Raw genomic sequence first — 24208 nt, forward strand, 5'->3', positions numbered from 1 at the left:
TGTATATATATTAACAAGGACGACAACTTTCCATTCCAACTAAGTAAATCAACGACAAAAGACATAATATGCAGCATATATAACGTAGTCTTCCACATACAAACGTTTCTGAATGATACCACTTTCCCCTTTATTGTCTGTGTCTTAGAATGATAACTCGGAAGTCTGAAGCATCAGTTACTTATTATACCGGCAATTTTAAAATCAAATAAAAAAAAAAACATGCCTTTTAATATTTCTCAAAAGACCTCCATTTTAACACTATACCAAGCTGTCTCACTCATAACATTTTTTCAGGTACTTCAAAAAGAAAGGCCTTTCTTTATTATTCTCTATTGATTAAATCACTGAACATGGTTAATTGACAAGTCAGCTTAAATTTTGCTTTATATACCTTAACCTCAAGAACATCAGATATCATCACATCACTTTACCACACTTGACCGAGACATCATCTGAATCATCAGTTGTTTCCATTACCACAGTAACATGGCTTTCAAAATTCAATCTCAGCATCTCCTTTCATTGGTTCTTTTTCTGGGAATGTTGGCATTTCAGGCCTCATCACGAACTCTTCAAGAAGCTTCAATGAAGGAGAGGCATGAGCAATGGATGGTTCAATATGGTAGAGTGTATAAGGACCCCCAGGAGAAGGAGAAGCGTTTCAATATATTCAAGCAAAATGTGGAATACATTGAAGGCTTTAACAGTGCTGGAGCCAAGCCTTATAAACTAGGCATAAATCACTTTGCAGATCTCACCAATGAAGAATTCACAGCTTCTAGAAATAGATTCAAGGGTCACATGTGCTCCTCAATCTCAAGAACACCCTCTTTCAAATATGCAAATGTGACTGATGTGCCTTCCTCTGTAGATTGGAGAAAGCAAGGTGCAGTGACCCCTGTCAAGAACCAAGGCCAATGTGGTGAGTATAATACTCTCTTTGATCTTAATTATAGGGTAGAGTTTTAAAGTCTTACTTGATTCTAAATATAGGGCAAAAATGTGTTAGTTAAACTTTTTGCCTCCTAACATTACCCCTCTTTAATTGCAACAAGTTGTTGGCATGTTTTTAATTTCTACACAATACTTTATTATAGTCATTAATTTCAGTAAATGGTAAAATTAAAAGTCACATTTTTTTAACAAATTTAAAGTGTCAACTACCATTTCTTTAAGATTGTGAAATTAGTTAATTTTGCCCTATAATTAGGACAAGAGGGAATTCAACAATTATTCCTTGAAATTAACAAATTGAGATTGAAGTTCTGTTTAACTTTGTTTAACTTTCATGCATATTGTAGGATGTTGCTGGGCATTTTCTGCTATAGCAGCAACAGAAGGAATCACCAAGTTGAGTACAGGCAAATTAATCTCTTTGTCAGAGCAAGAGCTGGTTGACTGTGACACAGGCGTGGACCAAGGTTGTGAAGGTGGTTTAATGGATGATGCCTTCAAATTCATCATGAAAAATAAAGGTATAACCTCAGAAGCCAACTATCCTTACAAGGGTGTTGATGGAACCTGCAATGCCAATGAAGAAGCCAACCATGTAGCCACCATTAATGGGTATGAGGATGTTCCTGCCAATAGTGAGCAGGCACTGCAAAAAGCTGTGGCTAACCAGCCAGTTTCAGTGGCCATAGATGCAAGTGGATCTGATTTTCAATTTTACTCCAGTGGTGTTTTCACAGGTTCTTGTGGCACTGAGTTGGATCATGGTGTCACAGCCGTTGGTTATGGTGTCAGTGACAATGCTGAGTATTGGTTAGTGAAAAACTCATGGGGAACACAGTGGGGTGAGGAAGGATATATTAGGATGCAAAGAAATGTGGATGCTCAAGAAGGCCTTTGCGGTATAGCAATGCAAGCTTCTTATCCCACTGCATAATTGTTAAACTACAAACTCTGGTTTTCGTCAAATATGAATTTCTACTTCTCATGGGCAGTGTTGTATATCTGTGCAGCATGTAGTGCTTATCAACTGCATTATGTTTAGAAAATAGCAATGAATGCACACATGTTCAATTGCTGCAAGTCATGTCCATGAAAGTTTGTCAAATTTATACTACTTTAATTTTAATCTCAGTACATGAATTGAGTGATTTTGTATATCTGTTGTGTATTTATATATTATAATACAATGAAATATATTATTATGACTACAAGTTGTGTATATCTTCTCAGTTTATCTCTCTGAAACGTGAAGCTATTAATCTCAACTGATTTAAATCTAAGATATCACATTCCCAACAAGACTTTGATCAGTATAGATATTGGAAAGCTGATAACAGTGAAAGTGAAGATGAACGCACACATTCCAAGTTGCAACGTTCAGTGCAAAAGTTGAGGTGGTTATGAGAAACAAAATTAGATATTTGGTTCTTTGCATTATATTATTGATGATTTATAGAATACAACAGAATCATAAAAAATATTGAAAAAAGAATGCCTACACACAATGAAAATAGAAATGCCTTATACTTATTCTCAGTCTTTCTTCTGTTACCCTTCATATGTAGGGTAGCACTGCTAGCAAAGTAGAGCCAATCCCCACAAAAGATCATGTCGAATGTTTTTGTACTTATGATATACTTGTTTATTTTACTGAATCAATTTTGTAATAGAACATCGTAATAAGAACCATATATATAGACTTGTGATATGAAGTTTCTGCAAGAAAATTTTTATTTTCCTTTATCAAGAATTATTTAGTAGTGAAATACCATTTACTAATGAGAGTTGAAGTTTGACTAGTTTCTGATATTGCAAAATTCAATGAGATAAAAGTAGATTTGTAGGCTGGTTTGATAAGCAATAGTTACGAGTCTTACAACTCAGAAATTTTAAAACATGGGGACGACATGCACAGTGACGTATGTAGGAGGACAAGGGGCGTGCTTGCGCCCCACAATTTGATTGGTCATTTGAAAAATTTTAGGAATTTTTTTATTTTACTTGTAAAAAAAATGTGAAAATTAGTATTAGCTTCCCATATTTTAAGCAGTTTTCATTTTTGCTCCCCATATATTCTTTTCTAGATTCGTCCTCGGACATACATGTACGTATAGTTTATATATTTTATGGGAGAAATTACAAATAATATTTTTATTGTAAATTATTGGAAATCATTTATACAAAATTAAGCAAATTTTTTTTTGGTAGACAGCAAAATGATTTTTATTTGTGGGGCATTCGGCAATACTTTAAAATGTAGGTACATCCTTGTGGCCTCCTGTGAGTGTTCACCTGGACGCACGCACTCATTTTAGAAGGTTACAAATACACACATGATTTTGGCACAGAAACCGAATGAAAAGAGAAAAACTCTAAGTTTTATTTCTAGTCTGAGCTCTCTTACAACAAAGTGAGTCCAAAATGGCACAGAAACCGAATGAAAAGAGAAAAACTCTGAGTTTTATTTCTAGTCCGAGCTCTCTTACAACAAAGTGAGTCCTATTTATAGTGTTAGGACTCTGAACGAAAACAGGTAATCAGCTAAAACGTTACAAATGTAAATGTTAGACATTTTATTAGCTTAATAAAGGGTAACGAAACACGTTTTGGCTTCAATTCTGTAACTCTCGTGTATTAGTTCTTTTGTCCGTTTTAGTCCGCTTTATCCTTCTTAGGTTCAGCAGAACTCGCCCTCGAGTCAAATTCAGCATTATCGTCAATGTAAGGGGATAGATCAGCAACATTGAAGGTGGCAGATACACCATAAGAACCAGGTAATTCCACTTTGTAAGCGTCGTTGTTGATCCTTTGCACTATCTTGAACGGACCATTAGCTCTTGGGGACAACTTGGCGTTTGGCTGTTTAGGAAATCGTTCCTTTCGTAGATGTATCCAAACCAAGTCTCCTACCTTAAAAGTCTGCTGTCTTCGATACTTGTCACGTTGAGCCTTGTATCTCAAATTTTGCTTTTGGATTCGCTCGCGAACTTGCTCATGCAACTTCTTAATTTCCTTAGCCCTTTAGTCAGTATCAGAGCTATATTGCTGCTTATCAAGTGAAGGGGTCAAGTCTAGTGGACTAAGGGGACGAGTGCCATAAACAACTTCAAACGGACACTTCTCAGTTGCTTGGTTGACAGAGTTATTATAAGCAAACTCAACTTGAGCAAGAATGAGATCCCACTACTTCAAATTCTTCCCCACGAAACTGCAAAGAAGATTACCAAGAATCCTATTTATAGCTTCAGTTTGACCGTCTGTCTAGGGATGACTAGTGCTGCTAAACTGGAGCTTAGTTCCCATCTTCTTCCATAATGTCTGCCAAAAGTCGGTAAGAAACTTCACATCACGGTCAAAAGTGATAGTTTTAGGAATGCCATGAAGACGTACAATCTCCTTAAAGTACAAGTCTGCTACTTGAACAGCATCGTTGGTCTTCTAGCATGGGATGAAATGGGCCATTTTGAGAAACGATCCACAACTACCATGACAGAATCTTTTTGCCTCTGAGTCCATGGTAAACCCAAAACAAAATCCATAGTTATATCTTCCCAAGGTACTTCTGGAATTGGCAGAGGCATGTATAGTCCAATATTCTGACCCTTGGATTTAGCCAAGTGACAAATTTTGCATCTCTGTATATGCCTGTTGACATCCCGTTCAAGTCGAGGCTAGTAAAAGTTCTCCTTCACTAGGTTAATTGTCTTATCTCATCCAAAATGTCCAGCTAATCCACCGTCATGTGCTTCCCAAATTATGGCTTCTCTCAAGGAACCCTGTGGAATACAAAGGGTTTTACCTCAAAATAAAAACCCATCGTGTCTGTAGAACTGGTGGAAAGGTTGATTTATAGTTACTTCCCACACTCCTCGAAAATCAGGATCATCCTGATACAACTCTTTGACAAGGTCAAATCCAACAACCTTGGTTTGCAGTGTTGTAAATAGCACATGGCGATGACTAAGGGCATCAGCTACAGAATTCAGAGTTCCAGCCTTATGTTTGATAAGGAATGGATAAGACTGTAAAAGTTCACTCCAACGAGCATGTCTGCGGCTGATTTTCTGCTGGGAATTCAAATACTTGAGAGCCTCATGATCCGAAAAAAGTATGAACTCTTTATTCAGGAGATAATGACTCTAATGTTGGAGAGCTCGAACAATGGCATAGAATTCCTTGTCATAGGTAGAATATCTAAACTTGGCATCATTGAGCTTCTCATTAGAAAAGGCAATGGGATGGCCCTCTTGGCTTAAGACAGCACCAATGTCGGTGTTAGAAGCATCACAGCTAACTTCAAACACTCAGTCAAAGTTAGGAAGAGCTAGGATTGGAGCTTCAGTTAACTTCTTCTTAAGCTCCTCAAAGCTTTTCTGAGCTTTCTCTGTCTACTGAAACTTCTCTTCTTTGGTGCAATCTATAAGTGGTGCAACAATTGAGCTAAAATTACGAATGAACCTCCTATAGAAAGAAGCTAATCCGTGGAAGCTTCGAACCTCCTGGATAGATTTTGGAATTGGCTAGCTGTCAATGGCTGCAACTTTGCTTGGATCAATGTGAACACCCTCTGCGGTAATGATGTAACCTAAGAACACAATTTCACTGGTGAGGAAGGTGCACTTCTTGAGATTTGCATAAAGCTTCTATTCACACAAGGCTTGCAAAACTTGCCGCAAGTGATCTAAATGCTCCTCTTGATTCTTACTGTAAATAAGAATATCATTAAAGTACACAACAATAAATTTACCAATTAAGGGTCTCAATACCTGATTCATCAGGCGCATAAATGTGCTAAGGGCATTTGTTAACCCAAAACGCATCACATTCCACTCATATAAGCCATCTCTGGTCTTGAAAGCGGTCTTCCATTCATCTCCTGGCTGAATTCTGATTTGATGGTACCCACTACGAAGGTCAATTTTGGAGAAAGTAGTGGCACCATGCAACTGGTCCAGCATATCATCAAGCTGAGGTATCGAAAACTGATACTTAATAGTGATCTTGTTGACAGCTCGACAGTCAATGCACATTCTCCAACTTCCATCCTTCTTAGGTACTAGAAGAACAGGTACAGCACAAGGGCTGATACTTTCTCGAACTAACCCTTTTTTCAACAACTCTTCAACTTGCCGTTGGACTTCGGCATGTTCCTGGGGACTCATCCTGGAAGCAGGCTTATTAGGAATGACTGCTCCTGAAACGAAGTTAATGGCATGCTGTATGTCTTGCATTGGAGGCAACCCTGGTAGTATCGCATCAGATATTACATCTGGAAATTCTGACAATAGCGGAATGACTCCAGGTGGATTGGCCGTCTTGTCGTCCACCTCAAGCACCAGAATAAAGCTCATCATTTGGGCTTTGGATTTTAACACCTTGAATTTCTCCTTCGTCAACAAAGACACTAACAGCTTAGAGACACTAGATTTCCTTAAAGATTGGCTAATCTCACTGGGTGGTAGAGGCGTTAGTGTGAACTTGACACCATCTTTTATAAAAGAATAAGTGTTCGCTCACCCGTTGTGCATAGCATGTCGGTCATATTGCCATGGCCTCCCCAAGAGAAGGTGGCATGCATCCATGGGAACAACATCACATAAAACTTCATCACAATATCAATTCCTAATAGAAAAGGTCACAAGACATTGTTTAGAAACTTTTACCTCATTCCCTTTGTTGAGCCAGTGCAGCTTGTAAGGTTGTGGATGATCTTGTGTTGGCAATTTTAATTTCTCCACTACGTAGTCAGATACTACATTTTCACAGCTTCCACTGTCAATGATGACATTACAAACTTTTCCTTAGGCCGTGCAACGAGTGTGAAAAATGTTGCGTCGTAGCCAAGGTTCTTCTTTGACTATTGTTGTATGCAGATTTCGTCTAAGCACTAATACTTCTCCTTGATCAGCAGGTGTGACCTCCTCATCATATACGGGATCAGTACCGTAGAACTCAGCGTCCTCCTTATCTTCTTGTTCTACGTCCTCTTCATCTTCTTCAAGTGCTTCATACCCTGATCCTTCTCGAATGGTGATAACCCTTTGAGTAGGACAATCCACAGCAATGTGGCCAAATCCTTGGCATTTAACGCATTTGATTGCTTTAAAACTAGATTCCTTGGCAGCATTAGATGGTGGTTTGCGCATAGCAGTAAGTTGTGGCTTGCTTGAGGAGTTGGTCTACTGAAATTCTTCCTTACGGCCTTCTGGATAACTCCTAGAGGATGAAGGTTGGAAAGTGGATCTCTTGGGCATCTGCTTCTCAACACGCATGGCTAGACGGATGACATCATCCAAGGTCCAATATTTTTGAAGCTGGACTGGACGATTGATATCTGTGTTTAAGCCTGCAAGGTATCGGGCTATTGTTTACTCCTCCTTCTCCTGAATATCACACTTCATCATGAGTTGTTCAAACTCTCTAGTATATTCTTCTACAGATAAAGATCTCTATCGAAGATTTTACAACTGGATAAAATTATCCTGGTGGTAATGATCTGGCAGAAATTTCTTGGTGAGCTGGCATTTCATTTTCTCCCAGGTCTCAATCTTGCACTTTTCCTTACGTTCTCGCTTCCGTCTGAGGTTTTCCCACCAAATGGATATTGAGTTTGAGGGCGACAATTTTGACTTTCTGCACATCTGGAATCTCCTTGTATTCAAATACTCGTTCAACAGTTTGCAGCCAATCTACAAACTCGTCTGGCTGGAGTCTTCCCTCGAATTCAGGAACGTCGACCTTGATATCATTAGGGCAGAATTGTTGTTGTCGTGGATGGCGGCGGTTGTCGGTGGATAACGAACTGCTGCTTCCCGAATCTCCCTCTAAGTTTTCTCTGTTGTTGTTTAATAGAGTTTGCTGCAATTCCACAGTGGCTTCCAACTCTCATATCCTACATCTCATCTCTTCTATCTCAACCTCGTGCACATATCTATGTCTTGGAGGCATTTTGGATAGGTGTCAAGACTAGGGATATAAAAAAGATTGGGGTACAAATGGAAACGTTGAAAAGATATAGAGATAGAATGAGATTTTTGGAAAGGCTAGGGAAAAAATAGGAATTTTGAAAAATGAGGGGGTCAAACTGCAATTTATGAAAAATATAGGGGTCAAAAATGGAATTTAGGTAAAATAAAGGGGCAAATGTGTAATTTTAGGACAGATTAGGGGTAAAAATGTAATTTTCCAAAAGATTAGGAGTAAAAATGGATTTTAGGAAAATATTGGGGTCAATATGGAATTACTGAAAGATTTGAGGCGAAAATGTAATTTCTGAAACTTTGGCTAACTGGGTACAATGACGTGGCGACGATGACACATGGCAAAACACTATTGGGCTGACCTGTCGTTGACCGGTCAGATTGCTGACGTGGCAGGTGACGTCAGCGTCTTCAACCTCCGGATGGCGCGTGACGGCGTGTGGATCGGCGGCGAGGCACGTGGACTTTCGACGGCGGCGCGTGTGGCGTTTTTTGGTGACGGGGAACCTCCTGTTCCATATTTTCGGACCTCCTGAGCACGATGGTGATGTTAGTTTTCTGATAAAATGCCTGGATTGCAAAACGCGAAGACATCAGGGACTCCTCCTCTGAATCTCTCTTCCCTCCGGCGTACTTTCTCAACTGTAACTCACTCTCTCGCTCTCTGGACTAGCTCTGATACCAAAATAGCACAGAAATCGAATGAAAAGAGAAAAACTCTAGTTTTATTTCTAGTCTGAGCTCTCTTACAACAAAGTGAGTCCTATTTATAATGTTAGGACTCTGAACGAAAACAGGTAATCAACTAAAACGTTACAAATGTAGATGCTAGATGTTTTATTGGCTTAATGAAGGGTAATGAAACACGTTTTGGCTTCAATTCTATAACTCTCGTGTATTAGTTCTTTTGTCTGTTTCAATCCGTTTCAGATTTTTACATATATATATATATCTAATAAACTTTTTATAAGCTGCGATTGTGTATAATTCATATTTGATAGGGAACGCAAAAGCTGCTTGAATTATTTGAAACTTGGAGATTAATTTTATTCATTTTGCTTGAATATATTGTAAGTTGTAACACATCGATCTCCTTCTCATATTGCTTTCTCAAGATATTCAAGTTGAATTTCATGATATACTATACGAGACTGATAATTTCTAGGCTAAAGCTTCTAATATGCTTTTCTCCAATGTCTCTTATAATGTCCAACTTTTTATTTTCATTTTTAACTGGTAAAAAAAATTTATTTTTCATTTTTTTTATATCATTAGCTTCTACTTGAAATAAGAGATACTTTAATATCATAAAATCCTGAAACAGCAAAAAAATTATATTTTTTATGATTTTTAAAAAATAAAAGAGTGTAATTATGATATTTTTCTTTTACCTAGGACATCAAAATATTAAAATGACTCTTATTTTATACAGAAGCCAATAATTTAAAGAAAAATAAAAAATAAAAATTGAAAATTTGATGTATTAGAATGAGCATTAAAGAATGGCATAATAGAGAACCTCAACCCATAATTTCTATGCCCTATAAGAGAGATGTCCGTGTCAAAATTTAGAGAAAAGACAAAATGAAGCTTGCTTTATTGATGCGAAATATAATGTATATACAACTATTGTCACACCCTGAAAATAAGGCATGACTAGCATAAAATATAGGAACAAAATTCATATTCCGAAAGCTTTAAGTTAAAAAATCCTAAGTTCTGAACCATAAATATATCTAACAACATATCGAACTATTTTCAATATGAATAATAAAAACAAAATGTTGTATTTTATTTTATTTTATTTTTAAAATTTTAACATGACCATTCTTAAAATAAGACTTTAAGATTTCTACAACAGTATTTTCTTTTAGTAACAAATAACATTCAACAAGGAGCTATGCTCTTTCTACCAAACAAATCAAGCATAATATACATATAAAGGCTTTAACTATAGTTATGTGGAGCTCTTACAATAAAATTTACAAAATAAAATTTCATATTTAAATCTTTACAACAAAAGGAGGGTGGTCATTAACTTCTTCACTTAAAGTCAAAAGATGGCCCTCAATGATCAATTAGGAGTCCAAAGCCATTCACATTATTTGAGACCAAAAATACTTTTTCCAGTAAATAACGTCCCAACAATAAACAATTAAACATGAATAAAAAGAAAAGTTTGAAATAATTATGTAATTTAAATAGACAACAATTTCCATAAAAATTTAACAAACTTCAAAATAAAATAGCTCTATAAAATTTTAAATAAAATCTTAAACCATTGCATTATCATAACAAATGTTATTATCATTTGATTTCAAGAAAGCATATAAATGAAATAAATGTTTATAAAAATTTATTAAATAAAAACTAATGGAATATAAAATCAACAAATAATCAAATTCATGATTTTAGAAACTTATCAGAACAATAAACAAATGCAGACACATAGTCCACGAGGGTAAATAACCAAACGCGGCTGATGCCATGAATACAAACATGGACACACAGTCCACGAGGGTAAATAACCAAACGCGGCTGAAGCCACAAAACAAACGTGAACACATAGTACACGTGGATATTACTAACCAAACGTGGCTTGAAGCTACAAAATAAACGTGAGTACTATGCTCACAAATAACCATCCCTCCGTTCCACATGCGTTGGCCATCGCACGAGACTAGCACATCCTATAAGCACCCTGCTAACTAAGTGTACCATGGCGCGTCAAGGGTTAATGGAACTGTCGTTAGCAACCAGTGTTCTGTGTAAAGTTCTCTTTAAATTCATTTTCAAACATGCGAGAAAATCATCACTTTCACAATAAAATTTTTATTTTCAAAGTCAAACTTGCATGAATCATTCTCTGTATCAATCCAATGTTTGATAAAATGAAATCTCATATTCAAAGTCCAAACTTATATTTATTAATAATTAAAATTTTAAAACTAATAAAGGTAATTTCACAAAATAAAGAAGTTTAATAAACAAACTATTCAATAACAACATCATTGTTACTAAAACAATTTTGCAAACAAATGTACTATTGTAGTAAAGGAAATCTTTATTGAAAAATCAGTTGGAATGCTATCCATTTATTTGTAGAGCTCCCAAGTGTATAACTTACTTCCAAACAAATCTTCTAGGAACAATGCTTTGTCCTTAAATTCCTATTATTCAAGTAATACCATTGTCACTTCCTCAAACATGCTTTACCATCCAAACTATTTAATCCAAAGCAACTTAGATAAATAATAGAAAGAAAACCTTCACTTTTATCTTTATTAGTATGGCATCAAACATCCTAAAATATCCCAAATGAATGTCCAAATAACAATTTGGTTCTTGAACTACCAACTCAAATATCTCTCCCAAAAACCTTTAAATTCTACCTTAACTTTTATTGCAAAGAACAAATGTCTTTCAAGATTATTTAATCAACAATAATATAATTATCACATATATGTTGCCACTTTAAATACAAAATTCCTCTTTTCAAACATTTTATCAAATACCCTTTATTTTAAACAATATTTAGACCATAAGACTAAGTGTTTTTTTTTGTTTTTTTTATTTTCAATTCCTTTACTAAAAGTTGTCCTAAATCAGTATTTGAAATGACCAAGCTTCCAACTTCGATCAAAGAAAAGTGCCTTCCAAAAATTTTCTAAACAACAACAATTAAATTATTACACATATTTAATCATCATGGGCCAACTCCTTCCAATAGCTATTTCATTGAATATCTCACAAACATCCAATCTTAACTAATACCAAGCTTCAATTCTTCCATTCATCCCAACAATTGTTCTCAAAATTCTCCAATATCCATATTTAAATTAGTCTAGTTTTCCCTAATTTCATTCATGTATAAATTCAAATTAAACTCAAATAAAATTCAAGTCCATACTTCTTCATCGTCCTTAAATGACTAATATGTCAACTTACTTGAACTTCTCTCTCCATATTCAAACATGTAGAACAGCAAGGCTAGAAAAAAAATCACAATCTCCATCATTAAACGCACACACAAATAGAACATACAAGGAAAAAAAAGAGAGAGAGGGTCAAACGCACTTGAAGCAAGTCAAGATGAGGAATAAGAGACCCAATGACAAAGGAAAAAGAAGAACGACGGTGGTACAGGGGAAGAAAGATAGCCTCAATCTGAACCTCTTACAACAACGAACTAACTTTCATAGTAAAACATTAAAGAACCTAGAGCATGCTACCAACAAAGGAGGGAGAAGAACAGTGAGCTAAGGAAAGAAAAGAGGAAATCAACAGCATAAAGGCAAGAAGAATTCACGATTTGAGTGATGAACGGAGCTCCCGTATTTACCTACGGTAACGGCAAGCTATGAAGAGGAGAAAGAGGGCGACAAATTTTCTCTTACTCTTCCCCAGTTCAGACATGAGCCAGCTCAAGAAAGTAAGAAGGTCGCCAGCATCAGTTGCAAAAGAGGATGAAGAGGAAGACTCCTGTACTCACAGTCACTAGTGATAGAACAGAAAGGAAGGTGGAGGGTGTACGAAGAATGGAGAGTAAATTTCTCTCCCTCCCCATTCTGGAGTGGTTGAGAAAATGGAGATGAGGAGCAAACAAAAGAATCAATTGTTATATTTTTTTAATTTATTTATTAATTAAGTTTTTTTTAAAAGGGCATTATAGTAATTTTAACTAAAGTTGAAGAAAAATAAAAATCTCTTTCCTTGGACCAAGATGATTCAGACTAAAGGAGATATGATAGAAATTTACGAGCGCACACATCACTAGAGACCGTTTTCTCTCTTACTCATAATATTTGTACCAAAATTAAATAAATAAATCACAATACTTTAATATAAATTCATTTTACACTATTTTTTTAAGTTATTACAATTATACTATAGTAGCCTCCTAGAAATTCAAGGTGTCTTGATGAACCTTGAGTTTGGACTTTACACATTCAAATCATGAGTTTCACAGGGGCTTTGTAAACAGATTAGCAACTTAATGTGCAGAAGGAATGTGATGAGCAAGGAGTTGATTCTGTAACACAAACTCACGGACAAAGAACAAATCAAGCTCCATATGTTTGGTTCTATAATGCAAGACAGGATTGCTAACTTCTCTCTCTCTCTCTAAAATTTTCAATGATAATATCTCATTCTAGATGTTGCAAGCATAGGATATTTGGACACTTCTCTTATCTCTCCGGAATCATGGCAATGGCGGTGGAGTAGTGAAATTTCTAGATACCAGTGTATAAATACTTTAACAGACATATGTCACTTATAAATATGAATGTATATCAGTTAGTGTGCATAGAAGAGAGTGAAGCAAGCAAGAGAGAAAAGAAGTAGCGTATGGGTGTAGCCTGTATAGTGTAGGAAGAAAAAGTAAGGCGAGAGAGGGAATGGAGGAGAATTAGGAGAGAAGATATAAATGTTTGTGTATATTATAATTTGAGTCAATAATAAAAGTATATCTTTACTTTAGTCTCTCTTCTCTTCCATCCTCAAACCCCAACATTTGGTATTAGAGCCATATTAGAGTTGGAGCTATTGGGACATAGTTATGCTGCTCGAGAGTAGTTGGTAGAGTTTAAGTATTCAAGTGGAAGACTCTAGGAGTCTAGATTTGCTTGAGGTTCTACTAGTACATAGTCTAGGACTATAAAGTAGATCGATTAGGGATCAAATCAGCTTAGTGCAAGTGTTGGGCATTACCACGGTTGCCATGGCAAACATGGCATTAAATGCTTGTTTAGTAGAGATGCTAACCAATGAAAATTATTAAGTGTAGAGTACATTAGTCGAGCTTCACCTCAAAGGTCAGAATCTTTGAGATCTCATTGATGGAGATGAAGCTACATAACCCCAACAAATTCAAGCAAATTAAAGGAGTGGCAAGTAAGGATGTTGTACTCTCTGCAAGTGCAAGGGACATGACAAGTAATAAAATATGAGTAGAGTATCGTTCCCATGAGATTTGTTTAAAAACAATGATCAAATAAAAGACTAAGTAAATTCAATTAAATTGAGCAAAATATAATTAGGTGAAGTTGATTTTGCAAATTAAATTAAAACTAGAAAGTAAAGAAAAGCAGTTAATTCTTAAACATCAAACATAAATTGAGATTTAGGATTATTTATCTCCCTTACATCTCATAATACTAAAATACCTCCTCTCATAAATGTTTTAATAAAGATAATAAGTGCTAATCTAGAGTTCTAAAAATACTTGAACTAGCTCTCTCAAGTCATGAATAAGTGTTTAGTTAAATTAATTGACTAATCTCTTGTTACAATTAATAAAACCCAATTTTAAGCACCAAACCAAATGTGGCAATGCCAAGTTCGTAAATAGATCTCTATCTTATTAACAAAACTATTTATTCACCATACACTCTTCAAGTTTTGCATTATTTTACCTAAATTCACTTAACCTAGTCCTTTTCAAACATCAATTAAGTGAACCCAACATTTAAATAGTGGCTAAACACTTAGAAGCATTAAGACAAGAGTAAAATAAACAAGCGCGCGCGCGCACATCATTAATCATAAAAAAAGAGGAGAAAATTAGTGTTAAACTATACAAGGGTTTCAAATAATTCTAAAGCAAAGTGTTTAGCTACTTAAAATGATTCACAAGTTACAAATACACAAAATATTTGAACCTATATCAGCATATAAGAGAGGAAAGGGAAGAGGAATAGAAAAATAGAAGAAAAGGAGCTCTAAATGTCATCAAAACTCAAATCCTTTGCTCCAAACTCTTCAAATACCCAAACTCTAGTACAATCAAGCTCTACTTGCATCTCAAAGTGTGAAGAATGCATTATGGGTTGAGCAAGTAGCATATATGTGTCGTACCAAATCAATTTTAGATTAATAAAATGCAACGTTTTGCTCACTGTAGCAAAAGTCAAGAATTAAGTCACAACTTTTGTGATGACTTTGGCCGATTATACATTCTTCTCTAATTAACGTGACAATTCCATTTGCATCTAATTTATTGATCTAAAAGCCTCAATGAAGGTCTAGAATTGCATCCATCTTAATCTTGAACCAAAATAACATAAATTAAGCCTAAAAATATCAACTAGAAGCAAAGTAAGCAAACCTTAAGCAAAATGACATTTTCCTAATTTGATCAGTCAACATATATACAATTGAACCAAAATATATTAGAATATAAAGAAAATGTATTCAAATGATATGAAATTCTAGAGATTAACAAAAGGCTAAGAAAGCTCTTTACATATTGGCTGTTACTATTGAGCCACAGTTCATTAGGCATGTCAAAGAGGAGAAGATGACGAAGGGAGCACAAGATATGTTAGCCTAGCTGTTTGCAATAGCAAATGATGTGAAGTTATAGTTGTTAGAGAATGAGCTTGCCTTGATTCAATAAATGATATGTAGGTAAGTGAGTATGTTTTAAAAGTTAAATCTATTTGTAATGAGATGTCAAAATTAGATCCCAGGAATCCTGCCATAGATACACGAATGCTGAGAATTATTATTATAGGGTTAAACCTAAAATATCATAGCCAAGTTATGGCAATGAGAGATTTGTCTAAGGAACCAAGTTTAATTAAGTTGGAAAGTATCTTAGTTAATCAAGAAACTTTGGATACACAAATGTCCAAAGTTTCTTTGAAAGATGAGGAGAAGGCTCTCTTTTACAAAAGGAGAGATTGACAAGAGGATTCTAACTTAAAGAAGTAAGGATATGATATAAGGTGACAAAGCGATTGGCATAGAGGATGTCACAATAAAAGCTCACATCAAGGAGGAGTTCATGAAGAGACAAGATTCACGAAAGAAAAAATCATTGAAAGAAAAGTTAGTTTAAATAAAAGCTCACATCAAGGAGGAGTTCATGAACAGACAAGATTCACAAAAGGAAAAATAATTGAAAGAAAAGTTAGTTTATAACTACATAAAGGTGGCCACTTTGCTCAAGACTGTTGGTATAGAAGGGCCAAAGGAAATGTCATAACTTTTGATAATAAAAATAATAGTAAGGAAGAATGAGATTTTCATGCTTCAAATGCCATTGAAAAAGAAATGGCAATACAAGATTTTAGTATAGAAGAAATAGCAGCGTCCTACATCACAAAAGAAACATATGAAGTTAAGGAAGATAACATTAAGGTAACCAAGAATAAAGAGGCAAATAAGGACGTGGCTGATTTGGAAGAACTTAGTTTGGAGAAAGTGATTGAATCATACTTCAGCATTTGAAGTTTAATGAAAGAAAAATATGAAGACGAAGACCAAGAAGATGGAGAGCAAGACCTATTATCACTATTAAAAAGATCTAGAAAGATATGGAAGCCAAGTACCAAGAATGTTTTGGAACACAAGATGAAGTTGGTTACATATGAGTTTCCTTAAGAAGACAAGGTTGATTTTGACTAGTTCAAGAAATCATTAGAGAGACTGAAGACAAGAAATAATGTAGATTAAGAGAGTAGTTGTTGAAGGGGAGTGTTGAGAATCATCAACCTCTCTCTCCCCCCCTAAAATTATGATGATACTATCTCATTCTAGAAGTTACAAGCATAGAATATTTGTTAGGAAAAATCTAGACATTTCTCTCATCTCTTCTAAAGCATGGCAATGGCAGTGGAGTAGTGAAATTTCTAGATACTGTTGGATAAATACTTTAACCAACATATCTCATTTATAAATATGTATGTGTATTAGTTAGTGTGTATTGCTCACCGCAAGTGCACAGATCATAGCAAGTAATATAAGATGAGTAAAGTATCATTCTCTTGAGAATTTGTTTAAAAATGATGATCATTAAGAAAAGATTAAGTAAGTTCAACTAAGTTAAGCTAAACATAATTAGAAAAAAGTTAATTTTGCAAACCAAACTAATACTAGAAAATAAAGAAGCAATTGATTCACACACTTCAAATACAAATTGGGACTTAAGATTATTTATCCCACTTTTATTTCATCACAACAAAATTACCTCCTCTCATAAATGCTTCTAATGAAAATAAATGCTAACTTAGAGTTCTAAAAATACTTGGACAAGCTCTCTCAAGTCACGAACAAGTGTTTAGTTAAATTAATTGCCCAATCTCTTGTTACAATTAATAAAACTCAATTTTAAACACCAACCCTAATGTGGCTATGCAAGACTAGCAAGTAAATCTCTATCTTACTAGCAAAACCATCCATTTAACATGCAAATATCAAGTTCTTACACTATTAAACCCAAGTTCTACACTTAACCTAGCTCTCTCAACCATCAATTAAGTGAACCCAATATCTAAATAGTGGTCAATCATGTAGAAGCATTAAGAAAAGAGTAAAATAAAAAAAAACACACACACACACACACATATTATTAATCACAAAAAGAGAGGAAAAACTTAGTGTTAATCCATACAAGGGTTCCAAATAATCATAGAACAAAGAGTTTAGCTACTTATAATCATCCATAAGCTACAAATATGTAAAATAATTGGACCCATTTTAGATTACAAGATATGAAAGGGAAGAGGAATAAAAAAACAAAAAAAAAGGAGTTCCAAATGTCTTCAAAACTCTATTCCCTTGCTTCAAGCACTCTCAATGCCCAAACCTAGCACACCCAAGCTCAAAACGTGTCTAAAAGTGAGAAAAATGTATTCTGGGTCGAGCTCTTAGCATATGTATGTTATAGCTAACCAATTTCTGATAAATAAAATGTAGTATTTTTCTAACAATGGCGAAAGTCGCAAATAAAAGTCACAACTTTTTGACGACTTTGGTATTTTTAAATTGTTTTCACAATTAACAAAATTTATCCCTTTTGCACTTGATTTCTTCATCCAAAAGCCTTCCAAAAATATCAACAAAAGCTCCAAAAATGTATCTAATCAAATCTTAAATCAAAATAATATGAAATTAAGTTGAAAATATTAAATTAAAGCTAAGAACACAAACCCAAAGTAAAATACATATTTTCCTAATTTGGGCAATAAAATATATATAAATGAGAAAAAATGGATTAAAATATAAAGAAAATATGATGAAATAACATGAAATTCTAAAGGTTAATAGTATGCATAAGAGAGTAAAGCAAGTAAGAGAGAAAAGAAAGATGCATGTGTGAGACATGAGTGAGAGAAAAGAAGTAGTGTGTAGGTGTAGCTTGTAGGTTGTCAAGAAGAATAAGTAAGGTGAGAAAAGGAGTAGAAGAGAATTAGGAGGGAAGATATAAATGTTCATGTAAATTGTAGTTTGAGTTAGGGTTGGGCAATATACCTATAAACTCACAAATCTACCCAAACCCGCTCGACCCGTTTTAAAACAAGTCAACCCATAACCATTTATTGAGGAAGAAAAATGAGTATGGGTAGGTATATACCCATATAGGTATAAATGGGCAGGTAACGAGTTAACCCTTAGGTGGCCTGTACCTGCCTGTATATATTTATATTTTTTTATCGTTTGATTTCTAAATTGAAAAAGAACTAGAACCCTCAATCCCTCATCAAATGAAACACCTGTGAGCAGTCACGTGACTTGATCTTCTTCATCTATGACCATGACTCTATAAGGTTGCTATCGCCCGTGCCCTAGCTCACTGTCACTGCCTTGCTGGTTCTCCCTCTGTCTTTCACCTGGTCGATTTCTCCCTTAAACCAAAGAAGGAAGTTGCATTTATCAGTAGTTGAATCACCTAACATGAGTCACGGCTCGCGAGAGATCTTCATCCTTCAATTTCATCGTTTTCCTTCCTCCATTCGACTGACCTGAACTGCTAATAGCCAGCAAACACACATATAGTCCAAGCTCTACCTCTAGGCTCCAGTATCAACCTTAGCTTGCTCCACTCTAGTGGTACTGGTACCTTCATCTAGAGCTGGTCATTTGGGCCGAGTCTGACGGGTCAGGCTAAACCCGCCCGAAAAATTTAAGGCCAAGCTCGAAAAAAAATTATTTTTTTTATTGTTCAGGCACCCGAGAAAATTTGGGCCAAGCCTGATCGGGTTCGGGCTTGGCCCGAATACCCGAATAAAAAAATAATTTTTTAAAAAAAATATAAAATATGATAAATATTAATTAATTTTTCAAGTTTTATATCATTTTATATCAAAATATGATATACATATATATATAAGTGTTTTAATGTAGTTATTTTTTAAAAAAATTAAAATAGTTATATTTCATATTTTTATTATTTTTAATTAATAAAATATCTCAAAATAATATTTAAATATATTTCAATATTGATTTTAATATTTTAAGACCCAATTTTTGTTAAAAAAAATTTGAGTCCTATAAATCATTTGCATGTAAAAAAATAATTTTATATTTTTTATAAATTAAGAGAATTAATTTTAAAGTAAAAATAAAATTGAAAATAATTTTAAAAATAAAATTTAGGCATGTACGAATTTCTGACTCTACTACCAGATAAACATAATAAATAGAATAATATTCTTGAATAATTACTTGGTTATTGTCCATGCTAGATTTGGTTAAAAATTAAGAGTAAACTAGAGTAAGAGTCCCTTTTATGTAAGAGTTAAACAATATAAAAAGTTAAAGAAAAATAATTTCAAAAAAATAATATTTTACTCATAATTAAATAATTTTTTATATAACACAATGATGGCAATTTTTTTTATATTCATAAAAATGAAAAGTATAATTTACCTAAAAGTTATTAAAAACTTTGAAATAATCAAAATAATAATTTTAAGTTAGTAATCTAACTATGATTGAATTGAGATCAGTTTAATCATAATTAAAATAATATAATTTAATTAAAATATGTAAATATTTATATATGACTATAATAAGAGCAATATTTAAACAACTAAGACATTAATTTACAAGTAAAGGAAACATTCATGAATAAATTATACATAATACAATAAAATAATAACAAAGCTACTTAAATACAAAGCTGATAAGTTATTTTTTATTTTATTCTTTTAAAATTAAGATAATATTTTACACTTAATAGAATTATTTAAAAATTAAAATTGGTTTAAAAATAAAGAAAAAATATTTTTAAAAAGTTTTGGGTATTTGGGCCAGCTCGAATAAGCCCGAAGCCTGAAAGTGTTAAGGTCGGGCTTGACTATATGGGCTTTTTAGAAAGGGTAGGATGCTTTAAGCTCGATCCGAATAAGCTTGGCCCGAATTGAGCCAAACCTCAATAAGCCCAACCCGTCCGAATTACTGGCTCTACCTTCATCTCTAGCCCTTATAATCTGAACTTGACTAGTGAGTCAGTAACCACACTCTCATTCTATGAATTCCATACTAAATGTTGATCTTGCTGGATTTTGTTTTCCTTTTAGCTGCTTTATTTTTTCTCTGAGAATGGATATCTACATATTTGATTTAAGCTTCTAAACCATGAGTGTTTATAATTTTAGAGAGATAGGGAAGTGTTTCAACTATTGGATATTGAATTGAAGATGAAAATTGGCTGTTGTTTTAACTAGTTAAAAATAGAGCAATGTTTGGGGAATGGTTTTCAAAGACATTAGTTTCAACAGGATTAAGAAAGATATTTGTCTTGACCTTATTAGCTGTGTACATGATTTTCAAATCTTCTTGTTTAGTTGTATGATTGTCTTTCTATATTTAGTTAATTTCTGCAATCAATTTTAAATTTATAATTTTTGGTAATTCTTGAAAGGCTTAACTTATCTCTCTGTTATAATATTGTTTTGGCCCTTAGCTACTTAACGAGCAAGTATAATTACTGTTTGGTTGAAGGTGTGTGCTTATGCCATTACTTTTTAGTGTTTAGATTTTATCTATGTTATTGTAAACTTGTAATTTTGTTCATATTTTAGTTAATGTGATGTAATCAGTACCAAATATGTTTGTGGTTGGTTTGGTTTGGCTGCTGTATAGTTTTTACTTTTAAATTCACTATGAAAAATGTGTAAGCTATGGAAAGGGAACATGAATCTAAAGCTACCAGTACCACCACCATCCCAATAGCACCCACTGAACCTAGAGCTACCCAAGCTAAAGAAGCTCCACCCCCTAAACAAAAAAGAAGAGTGCAACATTTGACATATGGAATCATTATGAAAAGTTTATAAATAAAAAAGTTGAGCATTGGGCTAAATGCAACTATTGTGGAAAGGATTTTGATAGCCATTCTTCTAAAACTGGAACTAAGAACCTTTGGCAACATTTTAATTCTTGCCCAAAGAATCCAAACAAAGCCAAGGTGGAACAGTCCTTGTTCTCTACTTCTTTTTGTAAATCAATGACTCATCACCCATATAATACAGAACAATGCAAAAAAGCAGTTGCTGAATTCATTATCTTAGATGAGATGCCATTTCGAGTTGTAGAAGGGCAAGGTTTTAAAAAAAAATATTAGAAGTTCTTGAACCGAGATTTACATGCCCCTCTTGTACAACTATGGTTAAGTTGTTCTATAAAATATATCTAGAAGAAGCAGAACATTTAAAAATGTATTTAAAAAATATAAAGTTCACGTGTCACTCACCACAGATTGTTGGACTTCAATACAAAATTCCAACTACATGTGTCTGATAGCTTATTGGATTGATGAGGAATGGACATTATAGAAATGAATTTTGAATTTTTGTGTGATTGAAAACCATAAACATTGGCAATGAAATTGAATGATGCTTATTCTATTGGGGTAATGAGAAAGTATTTGCAATTACAATTGATAATGTTTCTTCTAATGATTTTGCTACTATGTTTCTAAAAAAGCGTTTGAAGGATTTAAGAGGTCTAGTGAGTGATAGAGAATTCTTGCAGATGTGGTGTGCTGCTTATATTTTAAATTTAATTGTTTCAGAGGGCCTTAAAGAAATGAATCAATCTATTGAACTAATTCGGCATGCAATCAAGTTTGTAAGATCTTCTCTAGGTAGGCTTAAAAAATTCAAGGAGTTTGTCAAAAAAATTGAGAATTGATTCAAAGAGTCTACTTAGCATGGATTGTCCAACTAGGTAATTTACGTTATTGTTACATTGTGATTGCTTGCATTATGATATGTAATTTTTCTTAACATTTAAGTTTTTGGCTCATCTTAATAGGTGGAATTCCACATATCTCATGTTACAAAATGCTGTTAAGTTCACTAAGGTCTTTAATAGGATGGAGGATGAAGATAAGATAACAATAACTACTTTAAAAAGAAAATTAAACTGTATTCAAGCTCAAGCTATGTGGATGATAGGATGGCAATGGAGGATGAAGATGAACTTGATGATCATGATGGTGATGAAGGTACAATTAAACCTCTTAATGCCTATGATTGGAGTGTTGCAAAGGAATTTCTCACCTTTTTAAAGTTGTTCTACAACATGACTCTTCAATTTTCTAGATCAAATTATGTCACATCAAACACATGTTTTCAAAATATAGTTGCAATCAAGACACAACTAGATTTAATTGTAGCTGAATCTAATTCTTTATTGAGTGACATGGCAGAAAGGATGCAAAGTAAGTATGACAAGTATTGGGGAAAGGCAGAAAACATGAATCCATTGTTGGTGATAACTGTGATTCTTGATCCTAGATACAAATTTTCATATGTTGAAGTTGCTTTCAAATATTTTATTAGTGATTACACAAAGAGACAAATGATGAAAAAGAAGATTATAAGGCTCTTACATCGCTTATTTGATGAGTACTCTGCAACTCTTATAATCAATAGTAGTGAACCATCTAAAACTGGTACAGAAGTGGGCAATAGCAGTGCTAGTGGTGGGGGGAAGCAAGTTCCTCCATCTTTCAAAAAAAATTATTAATGTGACAATGCAAGATTTCTTAGCTACTACAATGAGTAAGCGTCTAAAGAGACCAATTTCAGAGGTGGAAGGGTATCTAAATATAGAGTTAGTTGATGCTTGTGATGATAATTTTGACATTTTAACATGGTGGAAAGTGAATTCTTCCAAGTGTAAAGTTTTGAGTTTGATTGCACATGATTTGTTGGCTATACCTATCTCCACAGTGTCTTTAGAATCTGCTTTTAATACTCGGGGTCAAGTACTAGATATTTTTAGGATTTCCTTGTCTTCAAAAATGGCTGAGGCACTTATTTGCATTCAGAATTGGCTATCATCGACATCATGCACCCATCGGAAGAAACTGATATTGACTATTTTGATGAGACTTTATGTGCTGTTGATAGTAATCTGAATTAGTTATTTGATTTATATTCATTTTGATTCTCTATTATATAATATATATTATTACTTACTAATTTAACTGTCTTAGTTTATCTTATAGAAGAAGGGTTAATAGCTCAATCTTCTACTGTATCAAATGATTCTAAAGAAAATAATCATTGAATGAGGATCTATAAGGTTAAATGGGTTTTGACTTTAGAAATTAGAATTATTGATCCTTGTTTATTTGGTATTTGGTATTTGCTGTTAAAATATTTATCCTTATATTATTCAGAGATTTAAACTTTTAGAATCATGCTACTTAAGTACTTATGCTAAATTAGAATGGGATGAAAAGCATATGTTTTAATTCAATTTTCTTTTCTTTTTTTATTATTAAGAAAATGGGTGCTGCAAGTAAATAGGTGACCCAAATCAACCTGTACCCACCCAGACCCATTTGTATCCATTTAAAAATGGGTGCAAATGGGTATCGACAGGTCCGAGAGCATGGCCACCCGTTTACCCATAAATGGGTGGGTGACAGGGTACGGCCATGGGTGGTCCGTATCTGCCCGTTTACACCCCTAGTTTAAGTGAATAATAAAAGTATATTTTCAGTTAAGCCTTTCTTCTTTCATCCTCAAATTCCAACAAGGTGGTCGGTTGAGATGAGGAACTTTTAGTTCACGAAGCAGGCTTTGAAGCTCAGCAGTAACATGAGTTAAACTTCGATACCCAGCCTCTGTACTTGACCGTGACAAGGGGCAGTTTCTTAGCAGCCGAGAAACAAGATTCCCACCAAAAAATGCAGAGAACCCAGATGTGGACCTACGATCATTAGCATCCCTTCCCCAACCAGCATCACAGAGAGCAAGGAGATCAAGTGTAGAAGACTTTGAAAATACCAAACCATGCTTAATGGTGTTGCGAAGATATCGAACAATGACTAGCTTTGGGATTACTCATGTATTGACAGACTTTATTAACATTACTGAATGCTATTTCTGGTCTGGTTATGAACTTTTCCTTTGCCTCTCTAAAAAGAATATTACAGCAGGGTTGTAGTTGGATTAATCATCTCATATCTGTTGCTCAATATCGAGTCTCTTCACTCGCTGTCATTCTCCTTCATCAAAAGGTCG

General features: G+C 34.1%; 1 protein-coding gene across 1 annotated transcript; it reads left to right on the plus strand.

Moving 5' to 3' along the window:
- The first annotated feature begins 489 nt into the window (after nt 1-489).
- LOC129291826 (zingipain-2-like) lies at nt 490-1891 on the plus strand. The gene is made up of 2 exons (XM_054929366.1): nt 490-925; nt 1305-1891. Exons 1-2 carry the CDS (start codon nt 490-492, stop codon nt 1889-1891), a joined length of 1023 nt encoding a protein of 340 aa, XP_054785341.1.
- The last annotated feature ends 22317 nt before the right edge of the window (nt 1892-24208 follow it).

This window comes from Prosopis cineraria, unplaced genomic scaffold, assembly GCF_029017545.1.
Source record: "Prosopis cineraria cultivar Desert tree isolate PC_DT_omini unplaced genomic scaffold, ASM2901754v1 PC13, whole genome shotgun sequence".
Lineage (NCBI taxonomy): Eukaryota > Viridiplantae > Streptophyta > Magnoliopsida > Fabales > Fabaceae > Prosopis > Prosopis cineraria.

Excerpts from the sequence above, each read along its gene's own strand:
- LOC129291826 (XM_054929366.1), top strand. The coding sequence starts at position 490 with ATGGCTTTCAAAATTCAATCTCAGCATCTCCTTTCATTGGTTCTTTTT. Across the intron at positions 926-1,304 it reads CAAGAACCAAGGCCAATGTG|GATGTTGCTGGGCATTTTCT; the intron begins GTGAGTATAATA and ends TGCATATTGTAG.